The sequence below is a fragment of the Erythranthe guttata genome, chromosome 7 (genome assembly GCF_056151865.1).
Source record: "Erythranthe guttata isolate IM_541 chromosome 7, IM_541, whole genome shotgun sequence".
In the NCBI taxonomy this organism is placed as follows: Eukaryota; Viridiplantae; Streptophyta; class Magnoliopsida; order Lamiales; family Phrymaceae; genus Erythranthe; species Erythranthe guttata.
Window position 1 is genome coordinate 9,619,195 of NC_142539.1, and position 19,676 is coordinate 9,638,870.

The window sequence follows — 19,676 nt, forward strand, 5'->3', positions numbered from 1 at the left end:
GATCCCAAGAACTGGTTCAAAAGGGACAACTAAGCTAAGAAAGTTCAGTGATGCACTAAGGAGTATATATTCCTATGGAATAATATATTTCCAACTCATTCCCGTGATAGACATTAGTGCTGCCTGCAGAGAGGGTAAAGGATAAGCGAAAGCTTTTAATGATTCCAAAACCTTATAACAAAAGGTGAGGTATTGGCAGGATACCTTTAATAGGAGATCACCTATGTAAGTGTATGAAGTGAGGGCCGCTTCAAAAACTTGACAAACACTTATGAATCCAAGATGTGTGTCCATGGCCAAAACGGACACAATCATGAGAACAAAGGAAATGTGAGAATAGTATTGTGTGGGTTGCATTGTCTTGGTTTACACGAACGGCTGACAGTTCAAGACATCGCGTTCACTACTCAGCCTAGTAAATCCGATGTAACTCCACTACGGAAGGTTCAAAGCTATATGCTACCTATCCCGATGCAATACTATTCGCGGGAACTCTAGAGAGAATCGACGCCCTCGTTTTCATTCATGTGGGGGATTGTTGGGAAAATTGGTTAAAAATTGAGTCATGAACATTTTTTTATCAATGTTATTGTACCGTCTAATTGAGTATATAATGAATTTTGGATTAGAACCAATTTTGTGGTGAATGAAAAAAATTACTAGTCCAAAATATAAGGAAAGCGGGATTTTGAGTTATCCCACATTGGAAAAGTAGAGAAGTACTGAGCTGTATATATATCAAATTATTGGGACGGGCCAAAAACATTAGATCATGGGCTTTTAACCCATTGGGCCCTTATTACTCGAAGCCCATCTCGATTGTCTGACTGGTTTGAATTGGTGCGGCCGAACCAATGCAAACCATTCGGCTCAACTCGAAATGGTGCAACCACTCCCAATTGGCTCAATTTGAAATGGTGCAACCATTCAAACAAAAGGTACCTTTTTACTCCAAAAGGACACTACTTTTCGAACCTTATAAATAGACCCTAACTTTCCCACAATTCCTCACTTCAATCCAAAAACAAGCCTACTACTACATATTAAGCCTACCCTTCACAGATTCTCTCGAAAAGTTCTACACAAAGTACAGTTCGTCGTACTTGGGATTTGGAGTGCTCTTATTCCAAGTTTTGCTGTTGTATCTTGGGAGACGATTTCCATTTAATCCGTTAGCACCGTTGCGGGGAAATTTCGTCTTAAGGACATAGTCAACTCGCCTCGGCTAATCTTTTCGTATTTTCACTAATTAATTTGTTCAACCAATTTACTAAATTCACTACCCGTTTTATGTATCGGGACCAACATTCCCGCCTGGTCAATGCGTAAATGGTAAAAGAGTTTTAAGTGTTCTATTTAAACAAGATCATAAGGGAGTTTTTGCTAGTTTTTATTTGATAGGAGCTTTTTTAGCATATCAAGATTACATAGAGGAGGTAATTGCACTTTACTCATATATACCATACTATAAAACTAACTAATATTTATATCTACATAGCATTTTTATCTAATGCAGATATAAGTTGCTATGTTGTACAAACACAACTTTAGTTCTATTACATAAATTCCTATGCTTTATAAGTTGTACAAAAACACAACTTTAGTTCTATTAGTCTTCTAAATGTGGATTGAAATTGCATTACTTTTTTTTATAGGTAATCTAATTGCTAATATGTTCCTTCGTCCTACATTACTTGCATTGTATTTTAATTGGTGATGCAATGGGCTTGTGTGCAGGAGTTCGAACATTTTCTCTAAAGGAATTGAAGATTGCAACAGATAACTTTGCAGATAGAAATATCCTTTTTAGATTCGGATTTGCGGAGTTGTACAAAGGCCGGTTAGCGAATGGCATTCTAGTGGCCATTAAAAGATATGAACAGTTACTCCAATTTCGAAAGCAATTCGAAACAGAATTTGAAACGATGAGCATTGTTAACGCGCATCCAAATTTACTCCGATTAATTGGTATCTGCGTAACGAAAAAAGAAAAGATTCTCGTTCATCCATACATGGCCAACGGAAGCGTTGTATCATTTTTAAGAGGTAATTATTTCTCGAGCCGTTAGTTAATGTTTAAGATAATAAGCAACTGAAGTAAGAAAAATAATATTCGCCATGCATATTCATAATAAACTATATTTTATATTATGTAGAAATATTATAATTAATCCCCTAAAAGAATCTTATAGAGTAAATGGTGTTGTTGCAGATCGACCGGAGTCGCAACCTCCACTTGATTGGCAAATAAGAAAACAGATAGCATTCGGGGCTGCAAAGGGTCTAGCCTATTGCACTATGGATTTGAACGTAAAATCATCCATCGTGACGTCAATGCTGTAAATATATATTTGAACGAGGACTTTGAAGCAATTATTGGTAACTTTGAGCTGGCCACACACATGGACCAATTGGTCATATAGCTCCTGAATATTTCTCTAGGTTAATTTGTTCAGAGAAAAGTGATGTTTATGGTTATGGTATTTTCCTTCTTGAGCTCATCACAGGGCAAAGAGCTTTTGATCTTGGTAGGCTTGCTAATGACGAAGATGTGATGTTACTTGATAGGGTGAGAGCATATGTACATATATATAATTAATAATTGCCTCGTAAAGTATGCTGTAATATTCGATCGCCTTAACAACTAACTAAGAGCTTCTCCAATAATATATGTCAGGTAAAGACACACGTAAAGGAGAAGGAATGGGAGAGGATTGTTGATCCCGATTTTGGAGGTAATAATTATTACATTGAAGAAGAAGTGGAGCAATTGATTCAAATAGCTCTGCTCTGCAAACAATACAACCCGGAGAGACGACCCAATATGTCGGATATTGTGAGGATAATACTACGGAGATGGCTTACTATCAATGAAAGTTGGGATACGGGGATCATTGTTGAATTGATCAATGTGGTCTAAGGGGTAGCTTTTGTCGGTTTTCCCGTCAAACTTAACCGCATGTTTCAAACTTTAAGGGAGCCATCTGCAAAAATGAAAGGGAAAATGTAAGCAAAGAGGGCTCATCTGCAAACAAAAAATATATACTTTCACCTTAGACACATGTGGTTAAGTTTGATGGAAAAACTAACGAAAGTTACTCCCTTAACCACAAGGGGATTATGTGTTGATATTAAGAGCACAAGGGGTCATCTGCAAAAGGTTGTAACTACAGGAGGGGTTAAGTGCTATTTACCCTAAAAAGATATAGGATAAATGATATATCTTGTTGGACCGGCACAATAAGCCAAAAAGTATTTGGACCATCTAAAAGGCCCGAGATCCACCTTACATAGTCATTAACTGATGGCTTAATTCCATTAACAAGATCTTAAAAGTCCATTAGGGTTTACTAATCCTATTTAGAGTTATACTCTAATAAGGATTCTACTAATCACACCATAAATAAAGTTCTACGGTTCACTTTACATGGTACGTTTTATTCTCTAGTCCTGATATTTAGAAATAGAAATCTTATTGTTCTACCTACCCACCTCTTGTCGTTACAAGCTTTTGTACATGACCCACTTGTGCTCGTAATATTAGCACATAGCTCCCTCGTGGTTAATAGGGGTATCGTCCCTTAGTTTCTGCGTTAAAATTAACGTTCTACACAGACGGTTAATTTTTTGACAAAAAAACTAACGAAAGCTACTCCCATCAACCGCAATGGGGTATGCTCTCATATTATAAGCCCAATGTAATCATATGCAAAAGCTGGTAGCCACAAGGGGTTAAGTATTATTTACCCTATTTTGATATTACGAACAAAAGGGGGTCATCTGCAAAAGTTTGTAACTATAGGGGATTTTACCCAATTTTTTTTTTCTTATATTAGTTGTGTTGGTTCTTTGGTAAACTGTTGGAATCTATAACTATGGTCACCTAGCTAAAAAATAGACATTAATGCATACTGTCATTTTGATGTCTTTTAATTGTCATTTTGATGTCTTTTAATTTCATACTTGTTCTCTTTGTAAGATAGTATTTACATTGAAAAATTCAATTTGATCGTCTCCTTATTGGAATTAGTATTTCAAATAGCTGCGGCTTTTTTTTTTCCATTTTTCTTTTCTGGATATTTTACTCTGTTGGTTAAGATCATACTTTACTAACTATTACTGTGTTGATTGAATAGCTGGAAAAAAAAGGGTTAAATACAAAAACACCTCTGTACTATCAATTTTGTATCATACACCCCCCTGCACTACACATAAATACAAAAACTCCCCTCACATTACATTTTTTCAAAATATGACAAAAATACCCCTACTCAAGTATATATATTTTACCACACACACACACACACACACACACATATATATATATATATATATATATATATATATATATATATATATATATATATATATATATATATATATATATATATATATATATATATATATATATATATATATATATATATATATATATATATATATATATATATATGTTGAGCCATTTTCAGTCAATTTTACGTTGAAAATTTTGGTATTCATATTTTTTTCTCTAAAACATCTATTTGCTTAGATTTTTTTTTATTTTCGGAATAAAACCTTTTATTTTTGTTATTTTGAGTTTCTTCATTTTTTTTCTTCTTAAATGTGTTCTGGTAGTTCAAACATCCTAAGATTACAACCATCTTTACAATACTATGATTGTTGAGAATTTGAACTACCGGAAGACATTTAAGAAAAAAATGAAGAAATTCAAAATGACAAAAATAAAAAGGTTTTATTCAGAAAATTTAAAAAAAATATATCTAAGTAGTTAAATGTTTTGGAGAAAAAAATAAAAAATATTTAAATTTCCCAAGTAAAATTGACCGAAAATGTTAAAAAAATATAGTGGAAAATGGCTCAAACAAACCCTTATATTTATAGGCTAAGCAGGGGTCGTCAAATTTTGAAAAATATATAACAGTAGGGGGGTTTTTGTATTTATGTGTAGTTTAGGGGATATATGATACCAAGTCCATAGTACAAGGGTGTTTTTGTATTTAACCCAAAAAAAAAAACAAAAAAAAAAAAGGAAAAAAAATCATGGGCGTTGCCGATTCAGTTGATCTATTGAATGTAAATAAAAGAGGAAAAAGGAAAAGAATAAAGATCAACTGTGACAATGCAAAGACATGTCATTCAGTAAATGAGTAGTCCCACTCTGCTTGACTATGATGTGGGGAAAACGCGTTTCTCCTCTCTTTCCACACAATTTCAGCGAAACAACATTTTAAACATATTAATCAAATCTGAAAAAATTCATATTATATAGTTAATTCTATATTGTGATCGTAAGCTAGAGAGAGAAAAGTTTAGAGAGAGAGAGAGATTAGAGAGATGTACTCATCTAGGGATAATTGGGAGAGGTTAGTGACAGCGGTTGTACGGAAGCAGCAGATTTGGGAACTATTCCACTCTCACTCTATCAGCACCGTCGCTTCATCAGTGGATGACGATGATCGTTTCAACGAACAATTTCTCGAGTAATTTATTATTATTCATTTTTCTTTTTTTTTAATTGGAAAGCGGAGATCTTTGATTGCATTAAAAAATGAGGACTATTTATTCAATAATTTTCAGGAGTAAAAGATGGGCAGTAGCTACATCTGTATCTCGGCCACCTCCACTGCAACTTAATAACCCGCCTACTGTCTCTCCAGGTTCCTAATTTATTTAATGTTTTGGTGAATTAAACCCGGTTAAAAATAGGACCACAGAATTTCTAAAAAAAAAATAAAGAAAAAACTCTCTGAAAGGCAAGATAAGAAAGGTAAGTCGTGATAGCATAATATTTACGGATCGGTCTGATAATTTATTGTGATACTAAACATCAGACAAAGTCCAATTATTTAGTAAATAATAGCTAATCTCCTCAGCCAAACGATGCCTTAATATTTTTGTAATTCACATTTTTTTTTATAGTGGGCTTTCCCCACTATAATTTGGAATTTCAAATAAAATTTAATGAATAACATTTGGCTGTTTGTTGCTTATTCCAGTTGGCAAGAAATCCGGTGGAGCCAATATCACACGAAAGCTATTTCCTGCTAATTGGTACAAAGGAAAGAAACCACGGCAAAAACATCATATCATTAATATTCCTGCCGGTTAGTTTTCTAAATGTGGATTTAAATTACATTACTTGTTTACAGGTAATCTAATTGCTAGTATGTTCCTACAAGCTTTTTCCCATGTCCGTTGTGCTCGTAATATCAGCACATAACTCCCTTGTGGTTGATGGGGGTAACTGCCGGTAGTTTTTCTGTCAAACTTAACCGCGTGTGTCAAATTTGAAGGGGGTCATCTGCAGAAATAAAAGCACATGGGGATCATCTGCAAAAAAAAATACTTTGACGTGACACATACAATTAAGTTTGACGGAAAAACTAACGGAAGTTACCACCATCAACTACAATGGGATTATGTGCTGATGTTACTAGCACAAGGAGGTAAGCTTGTAACCAAGGGGGGGTTTAAGTGCTATTTACCATATATATATATACATATATATATATATATATATATATATATATATATATATATATATATATATATATATATATATATATATAATGTTCCCACATTACTTGTTTTGTATTTTAATTGGTGATTCAATGGGCGCTTGTATGCAGGAGTTAGCAAATTTTCTCTAGACGAATTGGAGATTGTAACAGATAACTTTTCGAATAGAAATATCTTATCTAAAGATCAATATGGTATAAGTTCCTACAAAGGCCGGTTAGCAAATGGCATTCTAGTGGCGGTTAAAAGATATAAACATGGTAGAGTATATTATATTATTAGATACTCCCTCTGTCCCTTATTATATGTCTTTTTGGAGTGTTTTTTTTGTCCCAAATTATTTGTCATTTTAGAGTTTCAATATGGTATTAATTGCATTTTTATCAATTTTGCCCCTTATCACTCTTAATTAGTTAATTAAAAAATAATTAATAACAAGGGTATTTTAGTATTTACTATGCTATTTTTGGTATAATCTATACATATTTATTGACTATCTTAATCTACGCGTAACCACAAAAAACGACATTTAAAATGGGACGGAGGGAGTATTATAGAATATTAGGATTTTATTATGATTCGATTACCTAGATTAGTTAGGATTTAGTTACCTAGTCAAATTCTATTACCTTACAATATTTCTCTATATATTCCATGTAATCAACCCATAACATAATGGGGTTTCTATTATATTACGTATTATTATTTCTCTCTATCTCTTTATTCTATTCTTACACCAAAAGGCGAATCCCTCGCCCCAAGGGCCCCCATCCCTTGGCCCGACAAGGATTGATGGAGGATGTAAATCATGGTAACTCAACGGCCCGTTAAGGTAACGGACCCCCATTCCTTGGTCCGACAAGGATTGATGGAGGATGTAAATCATGGTTAACTCAACGGCCCGTTAAGGTAGCGGACCCGGACCTAGTGCCCACAAGGAACCAACCCTCATTTGGAGTTGAAATTCCCACACTGCGGCTGCCAGGATTCGATCCTAGGACCTTACACCAACTTACCACCTCCGGAACCAGTTGAGCTACACCCATGCGGGCTCTTTATTCTATTATTTCTATATGGTATCAGAGCACCAGATTTAGGTTTTTTAACCTAGCCGCCTTCCTTCTCCATGGCGGTGAAAACCTAGCCGCCTTTCTTCCTCAGTGGTGGTACTCTAATATTTATCTTTTTCTTTTCTATCTTCTATGAACACCACCCGAATTTTCTCCCTTTCTTTTCTATCTTCTATGAACACCACCCGGATTTTCTCCCTCCCCGGTGGTGCATCTTCTCTCTTTCTTCTTCTTCTTCCTCTTTTCTTCTCCATGGCCTAAAACCTAGCTGCCGCCTTTCTTCTTCTCCATGGCCTAAAACCTAGCCGCCGCCTCTCTTCTTCTCCATGGCCGGCGACCACTAAACCAATTTCCTCCCTCCCCCGATGGTGGTAACTTATATTTTTTTTTCTTTCCGACATCTTTTTCTTCTTAGTTGGTTAATCTCCTTTCTCTCTTTCTCATCTCTATTCTTCTTTTAATTATTCTTTTTCCGCTTTTATATCTTCTCTCTCTCTCGAATCATACACAAAAAAAAAAAAAAAACTTTTCACCCGTTTATTATTATTATTATTATTATTATTATTATTATTATTATTATTATTATTATTATTATTATTATTATTATTATTATTATTATTATTATTATTATTATTATTATTATTTTATCAATTGGACAGATATTTCCACAGAGAAATTCTCTAGCGTTGTGTTTTGCGGTTTTTGTCCAGTCTTCACTTTTGAAGCTTATTCGTCCCGACTGCGTGAGCGTGCTAGCAAGTGATTGTCCAGTCTTCACATTCGTCACGTTTCGACTGCGGGGGCGTGTTAGAGTATATTATATTGTTAGATATTATAGAATATTAGGATTCTATTATGATTCGGTTACCTAGATTAGTTAGGATTTAGTTACCTAGTCAAACTCTATTACCTCGTATTATTTCTCTATATATTACATGTAATCAACCCATAACATAATGGGATTACGTAATATTATTATTTCTCTCTTTCTCCTATTCTATTTTTCCTATAAAACAGTTACGAGACATCTCACCTACAGATTTGCAGCATTTGAAAACAGAAGTTGAAACGATGAGCATTGTTAATGTGCATCCAAATTTACTCCCATTAATTGGCGTTTGCGTTACACAACAAGAGAACCTGCTCGTTTATCCCTACATGGCCAACGGAAGTGTTGCATCATGCTTAAGTGGTAATTTCTCGAGCGGTTAATGTTTGAGATAAAAAGCAAGTGAAGTAAGAAAAAAAGAATATTGCCATCCATATTCATAATAAACTATATTTTATACTGTGTAGAAATATTGTAATTAATTCCATAAAAAAAATATTATAGTTAACCATTGGATAGTTTTTGAAAAAAAAACATTTGATAGTTAAAATTGGAGTTTTTTTGTAGAAATATTCATGGAATCTAAAAGATTCCATGAATATTGACGCCATATGGGGGAAAATATTATACGATGCGTACCTCAAGAATAAATGTAATACAACCTTGATTGAACTGTTGTATAAGTATTCATAGAGTAGACCTCCATTAATTAATCTTTTGTTTGAAATTTAATTGGTGTTATTGCAGATCGACCGGAGAAGAGTCACAACCTCCACTTGATTGGTCAGTAAGAAAACGGAGGCTGCAAGGGGTCTAGCCTATTTGCACGGTGTAACACATGTTGAAGATGCTATACGAGGAACAATTGGTGGTAATATAGCCCCAGAGTATCTCTCCAAGGGTACTCTTCCGGAGAAAAGTGATGTTTATGGTTATGGTATGTTTCTTCTTGAGCTCATCACAGGGCAGAGAGCTTTTGATCTTGCTCGGCTTGCTAATGACGAAGATGTGATGTTACTTGATTGGGTGAGATCCTATGTACATATAAATAATTAATAATTCCGTTGTAAGTCCTTAATAATTAACTAAGAGCTTCCCAAATTTTAATATGATCGATCAGGTAAAGCCGTATGATATACCTAAATGGGCCGGCCCAATGGGCCCTCAAATTTATATAATAATTAGGCTCAATACCCGAAAGCCCAATCACATACAAGTGGGCTCATTACACGAAAGCCCAAGCTCCTTCAAAGGAAGGCTTGGGCCCAACAAAGTAAGCCCAACCCATTCAACGATATATAAATAGACGTTTTACTCATTTGTTAAGGTACGTTCTCATTATTGACAATCCACCACGAGTTTATTCTCTCTATTCTCTCTACGATCCGTACATCTGACTTGAGCGTCGGAGGGGTTTCCGCCGGATCAACCCCCGGCTTAGTTCACGTGTGCTTATTTTGTAGGGACCTCAGGATCATCGAGTTGTCAAGCTATTGATCAGCTTTGCTCTCCCTGCTTGTTTTCTACATCATCCTAGGTGAGCTATACTTTAGCATCATCATTTTGGCGCCGTCTGTGGGAACGATGCAAACCAGATCACGTAGCCAACAAGATCCTCCTGAGGCGTCAGCTCGGAGAGAGAATGACACAGCAAGTAACCTTCCAGTCCGTGGAGGATCGGGCATACCACCTCCTCCACGCCCCGCGGATCCACTTCCCCCACGTCCCACGGAGCCAGCTCCTCCACGTGTGGCAGATCCACCTCGCGAGGTTCAGGTGATCCCTCCTCGGGACCCACCACTCGCCGATCCAGCTCTCCCTGCTCCTCGAACGGTTCAAATAACCGAGGATGCGCTCCAACGCATGATAGCGGAAGCTTCAACTCGCGCCGCCACAGAGGCTGTGACTCAATATATCGCTACGATGGGAGCAAACGCTCCCAATGCGATACCAGCACCAGCTCCATTTGTAGCGCCACCTGTGGCGCCACCGCCAATCCAGAATCAAATAAGTGTCTCCTCCTCTACCTCAGATCCACGGTCCCGAGTGCAGCTATCTACCAACCATAGAGGGGCACAGCCCAGACAGCGACGTCCACGCTCACCCCCACGGGGGAATGCGTCACCACCAAGAGTCCCTCTCTTTAATGAGGGAGAAGGCGAAGTAAACAGCAGAATGTCTCGCCAAAACCTTTTCTCCCAACCAAATAATCAAAGGGATGAAAGAATGCCTCCCCCAACAAGACGCAGTCCCTTCACCATAGACATTCTCAACGAGATTTTACCTCAAGGGGTAAAGATCTCGGGGTTACCACAATTTGAAGGGACCACCGACCCACAGGAACATATAGAGAAATTCAGTGCCATGGCAGATTTATATGGCCCAACGGATGCCGCGATGTGCAAAATGTTCCGCACCACTCTCTCCAAGAGGGCAATGAATTGGTTCAACTCCCTGCCCATAGGGTCGATTGACACCTTCGCGCGGTTGTCGACCCGCTTCACCAACCAATTCGCCATCAACAAACAATATGCCAAGACTCCAGCTCATCTTTTCTCTATAGTACAGAGAGATAACGAGACGCTCCGCAACTACATTAAGCGTTTCGTAGAAGCCGTCCACGAGGTCCCCAGTGTAGGACAAGACATGCTCTCCGGGATCATGCAGCAGAACTTGAAACCGGGTAGATTCAAAGAATCTATCGCCGGAAGACCTCCAGGCAACCTAGAAGAGTTGCTGAATCGAGCCGAAAAATACGTCCGGATAGAGGAAGCCTCTACCCATGCTCCTCCTAAAAGAAAAAGGGAAGACGACCGTCAGGACAATAGGAGGCGCGACGATCGACGTCCACCACTACCACCTCAAGGCCAACCCTCTTCCTCCTACAATAGGTTCACTCCGCTGAACACTCGCCTCACGGAAATCCTTCACGTGATAGAGCAGAAAGGTTTAGCAGAACCTCCACGTCCTATGCAGCCAAACGCAAAGCGAGAAAAATCGGATCGTTATTGTCGATTCCATAAGGACAGAGGGCATACTACGGAAGAGTGTGCACAACTTAAAATGGCGATTGAGAGGCTGATCAAACAGGGCCATTTAGGCGAATACGTCGATAAGCCGCGAAATAAACGCCGTGATGATCCTCCACGCCGAGATAATAACCGAGATCAACAACAAAGACGAGAAGATGGGGGTCACCGACGTGACCTAGATAACAATGATAACCAACCTACCCGAGGAATCATCTCCTTCATCTCCGGAGGACCGGCGGGAGGCGATTCGCATAATGCAAGACGCACACTCGCTCGATCAGCGCGCATGAATCAAGAACGCGCTTCTCCATCCGAACGCGTATATCAAATACGAAGACCTGATCACAGCATAGTCTTCAACTCCTCCGACCTCGAAGGTCCAGAGGAAGACCATGTCGACGCATTAGTGGTAACAACAACGGTGGCCAACTTCTTGGTCAAGAAAATATTAGTAGATGGTGGGAGCTCAGCTGACATCATGTACCTCCATGCTTTTAAGCAGCTAGGCATAGATAATGCCCGTTTTAGTCCCATCTCCACACCCCTGAAAGGGTTCACAGGAGAAGGCATTTTGTCAATGGGAGAAGTGGAGCTGCCTGTTTCTTTAGGGGAAGACCCCTGTCGAATCACGAAACTAATCAAGTTCCTCGTCGTCGACAGGCCATCACCCTACAACATCATTTTGGGGAGGCCAGCCATCCACACATTCAAGTCAGTACCTTCCTCCTACCATCAGAAATGGAAGTTCCCTACTCCCTATGGAATGGGAGAAGTGCTTGGAGATAGACGTCTCGCTCGAGAATGCTATGCAAGGGCCCTACGAGAACCCTCAAAGAAGCCTAAACCGCCCGGAAAGGGAGACGATACCCAAAAATCCGACAAACGGAAGTGGGTCAATGCAATCATTGAGGACAATAAAGAAATCCTCATCAGTGTACCAGACGATAGCATCAAGCTAGCGGCTGTCGAAGAGCTTAAGCTCATAGAACTCACACCTGGAGATGATTCCAAACTCCTACGCATCGGATCTGATTTAGATCCTGAGACGGAGCAGCAGCTAATCAACTTCCTGCGACACAATGGAGATGTGTTCGCATGGAAAGCCCAAGATTTGTCGGGCATTCCCCCTCAGGTAGCCCTACATCGACTTAACGTCGACAAGAGGATGAAGCCAGTCAAACAGAGGAAACGAACGTTTGGACCCGAACGCAACAAGCATATCAAAGCAGAAGTGGCTAAACTTCTAGAGGCAGGTCATATACGACCAGTTCAGTACCCTGAATGGCTGTCGAACGTAGTGCTCGTTCCTAAACCCGGAGGAAAATGGAGATTATGCGTAGACTTCACTGACCTCAACAAAGCCTGTCCTAAGGACCCATTTCCTCTACCCAGAATCGATCAGCTCATCGATTCGACCTCGGGATGCGAACTCCTCAGCTTCCTCGATGCATATCAAGGATATAACCAGATCTTACTTGCACCAGAAGATCAAGAGAAGGCTAGTTTCATCACTGACCAAGGCATCTACTGCTATCAAGTCATGCCCTTCGGGTTAAAAAACGCAGGAGCCACCTACCAGCGTCTAGTGAACAAAATGTTCGCAGATCAGATCGGTAAAAATATGGAGGTGTATATCGACGACATGCTCGTCAAAAGTGTCAAGGTCTCGGACCACCTAATTGATCTGGATCAGTGTTTCGCCACCCTGCGAAAATATAAGATGAAGCTCAACCCCCTCAAATGTTCATTCGGAGTTAAGGGAGGCAAATTTTTGGGTTATATGATTTCGCAGCGAGGAATCGAAGCTAATCCCGCTAAAATCAAAGCAATCACCTCCATGGCTCCGCCAACATCGATCAAGAAAGTTCAACAGCTCAACGGCTGTTTGGCATCCCTGAACAGATTCATTTCAAGATCAGCGGACAAGGCTCTCCCCTTTTTCAAAATTTTAAGGGGAGGAAAAAAGTTCGAGTGGGATGAGGCATGTCAAAAGGCATTCGTTGAGCTGAAGGCATACTTAGCATCCCCACCCCTGCTCACAAAACCTCAGCCCGGAGACATCCTCCTACTATACTTAGCTACATCAGCTAATGCCGTCAGCGCAGTCCTCATCCGAAATGGAGAAAAGGGTCACCAACCCATATACTACATAAGTCGCGCCCTCCAAGGAGCCGAACAACGTTACACCAACATGGAGAAACTCGCTCTCGCCCTCATCAACGCAGCACGGAAGCTTCGACCTTACTTCCAGTCACATCAGGTGGTGGTTCTCACCAATTACCCTCTGAAGCAAATACTAAGAAGTCCCGAAACATCCGGACGATTAGCAAAATGGGCAATAGAGTTAAGTGAATATGGAGTGGAATTTAAACCCCGCCCAGCCATCAAGGCGCAAGTGTTGGCAGATTTTCTAGTCGAAATGACTTCCATAGAAGAGAACACTTCTCTACCTACCTGGTCTGTCAACGTCGACGGATCTTCCACTACCACAGGAGGGGGAGCAGGTATTGTACTAACGAATCCTGATGGAGATGAGTTTGAATACGCTCAACGATTCGAATTCACAGCCTCAAATAACGTCGCTGAATACGAAGCACTGATAGCGGGAATCCGCCTCGCCCTAGCAGCCGGAGCGCGCAAGCTCCTAATCCAAAGCGACTCTCAGCTCGTCGTTAACCAAATACTCGGAGTGTACGAGGCCAAGGAAGACACCATGGCCAAATATTTAGCTCTCGCACACACTCTCTTGTCTAAATTCGAGAGCTATGAGATAAGACAAGTACCTCGCGCCAATAACGTCCATGCAGACAAATTAGCTAGGCTAGGCAGCTCCATGGCCAGCATTGGAAGTCGGAAGGTGACGCTCCTCACCTCACTCCAGCCGGAGATAACTTCACCCACTGAAGTACAGTACACCGAAGAGGATGAACCATGCTGGTTCACTTCAATCCTGAAGTATCTCAAGAACGGAGAACTCCCAACAGATCCCACCGAAGCACGAAAGTTAAAGACGAGAGCCGCCCGCTTCGTCACAGTGGGAGAAGAATTATACAAACGAGGGTTCTCATTCCCCTACCTCAAGTGCCTCGACCCGACCACAGCGGATTACGTACTTAGAGAAGTACACGAAGGCATCTGCGGCAATCACTTGAGCGGGAGGACCTTAGCTCTCAAACTACTGAGGCAAGGATACTATTGGCCAACGATGCATGAAGACGCGAAGAAGTTGGTCCGAAAGTGTAAGCCTTGCCAAGAGCATGCAAATATTCCTCACCTGCCAGCGGCATTAATGCAGCCAATTGACAGCCCCATCCCTTTCGCCCAATGGGGAATGGATTTAGTCGGACCATTCCCGCCCGCCACAGGAGGACGTAAATACCTCATCGTAGCAGTGGACTACTTCACCAAATGGGTGGAAGCTGAACCCTTAGCACGCATCCGAGAAGAAGAAGTCATCCAATTCCTATGGAAGAACATCGTCTGTCGCTTTGGGATCCCACGCTCCATTATCTCAGATAACGGAACCCAATTTTGTGGTGACAAAGTAAAGAATTGGTGCCTCGGCTTAGACATCAAACAGTTCTTCACATCCGTAGCCAATCCACAAGCTAACGGCCAGACGGAGGTCACGAATCGCACCATACTCCAACACCTCAAGACAAGGCTTGGAAGTGCCAAAGGGAAGTGGGTGGACGAATTGCCTAACGCACTATGGGCTTATCGCACAACCCCAAGAGCAGCAACTGGAGAGTCTCCCTTCAATCTAGCTTTCGGAACAGAGGCAATCGCACCCGTCGAAATCGGAGAACCATCTTGGCGAGTCACCAACTATGACCCAACAGCTAATGAAGAGGCTATGCGGGGAAGCCTAGACCTCGTAGATGAGTTACGTGAGATCGCATACATCCGACAACAGATGTATAAATCACGCATGGCCAAGGCATATAACTCAAAGGTTCGCCCTCGCTCCTTCCAAGTCGGAGATCTAGTCCTCCGAAAAGCTGAAGCTTCCCACCCCATCGGAAAGCTCGACCCAAAGTGAAAAGGACCGTATAAAATCACAAAGGTGGTCAACACTGGAGCATATCGCCTCGAGAACATTGACGGAGACCCTATACCCAGAACATGGAATATAGGGAACCTCAAACGGTTCTACGCCTAAGGTATATATCTACCTTACTTCTGATCAGCTGAGATCATCAACCATATTTCTAGTAAAGAAAAATTAATTACAAATTGCCACCCATGCAGGCTCCACAACCTTCCACGTCACTTGTTTTGTAATGCTGCTTCTACATGGTGGGAAATTTGACACCACATAACGAGGTACGTGAACGTCCCACCTAAACTGGGGGGCTAGTAATTTTTACTTACATCAGCGACTCATAATTACATCCCATCATCTTCTCACAGGTCGAGAACCTGTTACGGGAGGATACACATTACTCAATCAATGCCCCAAAGAGCGAGAACACTCCATACCACATCGCCGAGGGTAACTATACTTCCACTAGCATTCAACACACGGATGATCTTATTTACTCCTACTAACATAAAAAAAAAATTCCCCTAGCAGGCATGATCACATAGTAACTCGCAACAACTCACGAGTTGATTTCATATCCCGAAGTGCGAGGAAGAAAAAACATCCCCGTAATATGGTACGTAGATCGGCAATGCTCATCCCCTCAGCTTCAATTACTAAGTCTTCAATACAAATGCTTAGACAAAATTCTTTTTACTCAATTATATTTGACAGGCATAGAAACGCCAAAGGAATTCATTTCACCATCAGCACAGCAAAACGAACGAGTACAAGCAAGACGTGGAAGGAGAAGAACAAGTGTAGTACAATCACTTAGAACAATTTTTATCAAGTCAATTTTTTTTTCTTTCTCGCTCCACCAATAGTTATTTACCTTTGCCTCACGTAGGCCCATCGCATTAGTCATTTACTTACATTCGCCTCACATAGGCATGTAACAATTCTCCTTTGCTATCGTTGAATAAATAATACTTTTCGCTTTACTATCTACGCATTTACGTCTATACACATTACCTCTTACTATGAGTTCAAGTCAAAACCACCCCACAAACACTTAGAGAGATTTAGATAATCCGTATAGCCTGGCCAGCTGGATTATCTAGGTCCCTTTAGCTGTTTCACGAGGTACTACATTTAAAACGTGGCCACGGACAAAAATATCATAGACCCAAGTGGTCCAAACAAAGGGCACGACCCCTAACAAAAACCTTGGGAGATTGATCCCCTCCTCAAGTACATCGCGTATAATGCTTATGTAAACACATAGAAGCAACGCATTCATTCTCGACAATGTCAAAATAAATAAATCGAAATATAAAACTTCAAAGTCAAACGAGGAAGAAATTCAAACGAAATAGTAGTGGACATACCCATCTACATCAGCGATAAAAATAAAATACGAAATCCATAAAAAAAAATCATAGCAATAAAAAATAAAAGGGAAAAGTTAACTATCCTAACAGATAAGTCTAAACTCCCCTACCACGAGCGGAAGACGCAACCACGGTAGAATCATCCGCAACCATATCATCCACGAGCTCTGTACCCGTCCCATTGACATTTACCTCATCGTCCTCTTCGTCGGATATGCCAGCTTCCATCCCACGAATCACTTTCTCACTGATACCACCCGCATCCCGCAGATATTTGTGACAAGCGCGCACTAATGGCTTATAAACCACAGCCAATGCGTGCTCCTCAATCATAGCAGTACACTCGTCACTACCTCGGAAGCTAGCCTTGGTTTCCTCCACGATGGACTCCTTATAAGCCACACCACCTGATGTCGTGAGGAACCTCTTCCCCGTCGCCTTTTCAACTTCATATTTCTCTTTGAGCTGATCGTAACATACGTTCAACTTATGAACATCATCCTTATATGCCTTCGCTTCACTTCGAATAACCTCGAGCTCCTCTGTCTTCTCAGCAAGCTCCTCTGTCCGCCGAGCAAGCTCTTCCGAGCGTAGAGCAAGATCAGACCGCGCTTCCTCCAACTGACTTAGAAGCTCATCCTCACGTGCTTGACTTCGAGCCCGATCCTCTTCCTTACTAGCTTCCGCATTCCTACCGTGCTCCACGAGGTATCTCCAAGTCGCTACCAACTAAAAAAAAAAAAAAAAAAAAAAAAAAAAAAATTTACACAAGGAAGAGAGGGAGTAACGCCTAATCTTGTTTTAAGTAAACAAAGACTCACCCGACAGATGTCCCCACCGGCTAACTCCAACATGTGAGAAGGACCCTTACCAGACATTCGAGCACGATCATACTCCCGAACAAATCCCTCGGTACTCAACAAGGGCAAATCATGGTCCGACACATCCCAATACGACTCCTTACCGTCGCGATTCACACCATAGGTAAACAATTGTTTCCCTCCTCCACCATGGAAAGCATAAGTCTCCTCTGGATCTACCCGTGGACGCTTAGGCACAGCCACATACTCAGTATCCACCCTCTTTCCCTTGCCACGATCCCTCTTCGGTGGACGCTCTTCCACTATGCCAGCACTGCTACGATCATCTGCTACTACTCGAGGACTTTCCACATGAACCTCCTCGCGAGGCAAACCATTCGAAGAACCGCCCAACTTAGAGGGAACCTTCTTCGATGCCTTCTTCGACGTCCCATTCGCCTTCGCTCGAAGTGCCGCAAAGGTGATACCACCATCTGCAAAAGATAACAAACACATAAAAAAAAACATGAGGTATACATGACCAAAGAACTACCAAAAAAAAAAAAAAAAAAAAAAAAAAAAAAAAAAAACAAAAAAACAAAAAAAAAAAACAATTCAAGGCAACAAAAGGATATACGATGCTGACCCTCCACCGTCGGTATCAAACTCCTCGGATCAAATTCCACATCGCACAACCCAGATTCCTCAATCCTCTTCGCCATATTTGCAGTTATCGCGAAACTCTCACACGTAGGATTCCAAACTACGGGAACGTCAAAAGTGGGAGCCCTCACGTAAAAGAAATAGGTCTTCCATTTCCCCAAAGATAGCTTCACACTCTTCACGAATTGGTAATGAACGCGAGGATGAAAGCAAAAGAAAGGCATCTGAGTGGGCCGATGTAACGTAAATAACGCCTTGAATAAACTCACAGACACAGGCAGACCTACTCGAACCACCCTAAAATGAAATGCCTGGAACATCAGAACAGCAGTGGGCGTTAGCTGACTGTACCCAATCTTGAATTCCTCGCAAACCTTCAACAAGGTAGGATGCGGTGTAATCTGGGATGTGCACATCAAGTACCCCAAAAATACCGTATGAAACCCATCGGGTGGCGAATACAAGCGATCGCCCTTCCTAGGCAACAACAACTCCACATTACTCGGCGCTCCAGATAAACGGCGAATAGAATGCAACTGCTCTTCAGTCAATACACTGTCAAAATCAACTAAGTCCAAGTTAATTAGCTTCTTTTTCTTTTGCCTTCTACTATCAACCTCAACATCACCCGGCGGAATATCATCTTCCTCCTCCTCCTCGACCATCGGCTCAACTTCACTACTTGACACCGGATGTTCACTCGTCAAAGGAGCTTGATTCGAATCATCACTATCGCTCCCAAAATCCACGACTCGACGCCCATAGCGACGTCCACTGGAATTCGCTTCATCAACTGTAGGGCAAAAATTAACATTGTTACGCACTTCTACATCGTCACTCCACGATTCAATAATTTCTCGCCGACCAAAACTTGCCCCGTTTAAAACAACACGCGAATCAGCACCCTCATAAATTTGCCCGACAATTTCGCCCGAACCGGACTCAAATCCGACCTCCAACGCGCTCTCACGCGCGCGCGTGGCCCCAAAAGGGGCAGATCCACGCGCGCGCGCGTCATCCACCTGCCCAGCGCCACGTGCCCCCTCATTGACTGCGCACTCACGCCCCACGCCCCCCTGCACAGACGCGCGCGCACGCGCTCCTTTATTGGGTAGCGCGCGCGCGTCAGCCTCAGACCCCACGCCCCCTGCATCGACCACGTGCGCGTCAGCGCACCGCCCAACCTCTTCCGCGCGTTCTCCCACGCACGACGCGCGCGCGCGTTCAACTACCCCATGCTCCGACGCGCGCGCGCGTACCTCAGTCCCCGTGCCAGACGCGCGCGCGCGTCCCTCGAAACCTGGCCCGGACGCGCGGCAAACCTTCTCTCTCCTCTTCCCGG

At 41.6% G+C, this 19,676-nt stretch overlaps 2 protein-coding genes across 2 annotated transcripts; both read left to right on the forward strand.

Moving 5' to 3' along the window:
• The first annotated feature begins 1,721 nt into the window (after positions 1-1,721).
• Positions 1,722-3,219, forward strand: LOC105965250 (BRASSINOSTEROID INSENSITIVE 1-associated receptor kinase 1). Its single transcript, XM_088820273.1, is given in 5 exon segments — positions 1,722-2,046; positions 2,213-2,311; positions 2,314-2,397; positions 2,400-2,569; positions 2,678-3,219. Coding segments are annotated over 5 exon segments (921 nt in total). The 3' UTR covers positions 2,921-3,219.
• Positions 3,220-5,145: 1,926 nt separating this feature from the next.
• LOC105964982 (somatic embryogenesis receptor kinase 5) lies at positions 5,146-6,946 on the forward strand. The gene is made up of 4 exons (XM_012989491.2): positions 5,146-5,483; positions 5,581-5,660; positions 6,000-6,107; positions 6,633-6,946. Exons 1-4 carry the CDS (start codon positions 5,338-5,340, stop codon positions 6,929-6,931), a joined length of 633 nt encoding a protein of 210 aa, XP_012844945.2. The 5' UTR covers positions 5,146-5,337; the 3' UTR covers positions 6,932-6,946.
• The last annotated feature ends 12,730 nt before the right edge of the window (positions 6,947-19,676 follow it).

Coding starts and splice junctions, on each gene's coding strand:
- LOC105964982 (XM_012989491.2), top strand. CDS start 5,338: ATGTACTCATCTAGGGATAATTGGGAGAGGTTAGTGACAGCGGTTGTA. Junction 5,484..5,580: donor TTCAACGAACAATTTCTCGA/GTAATTTATTAT, acceptor AATAATTTTCAG/GAGTAAAAGATGGGCAGTAG. Junction 6,108..6,632: donor TATCATTAATATTCCTGCCG/GTTAGTTTTCTA, acceptor GCTTGTATGCAG/GAGTTAGCAAATTTTCTCTA.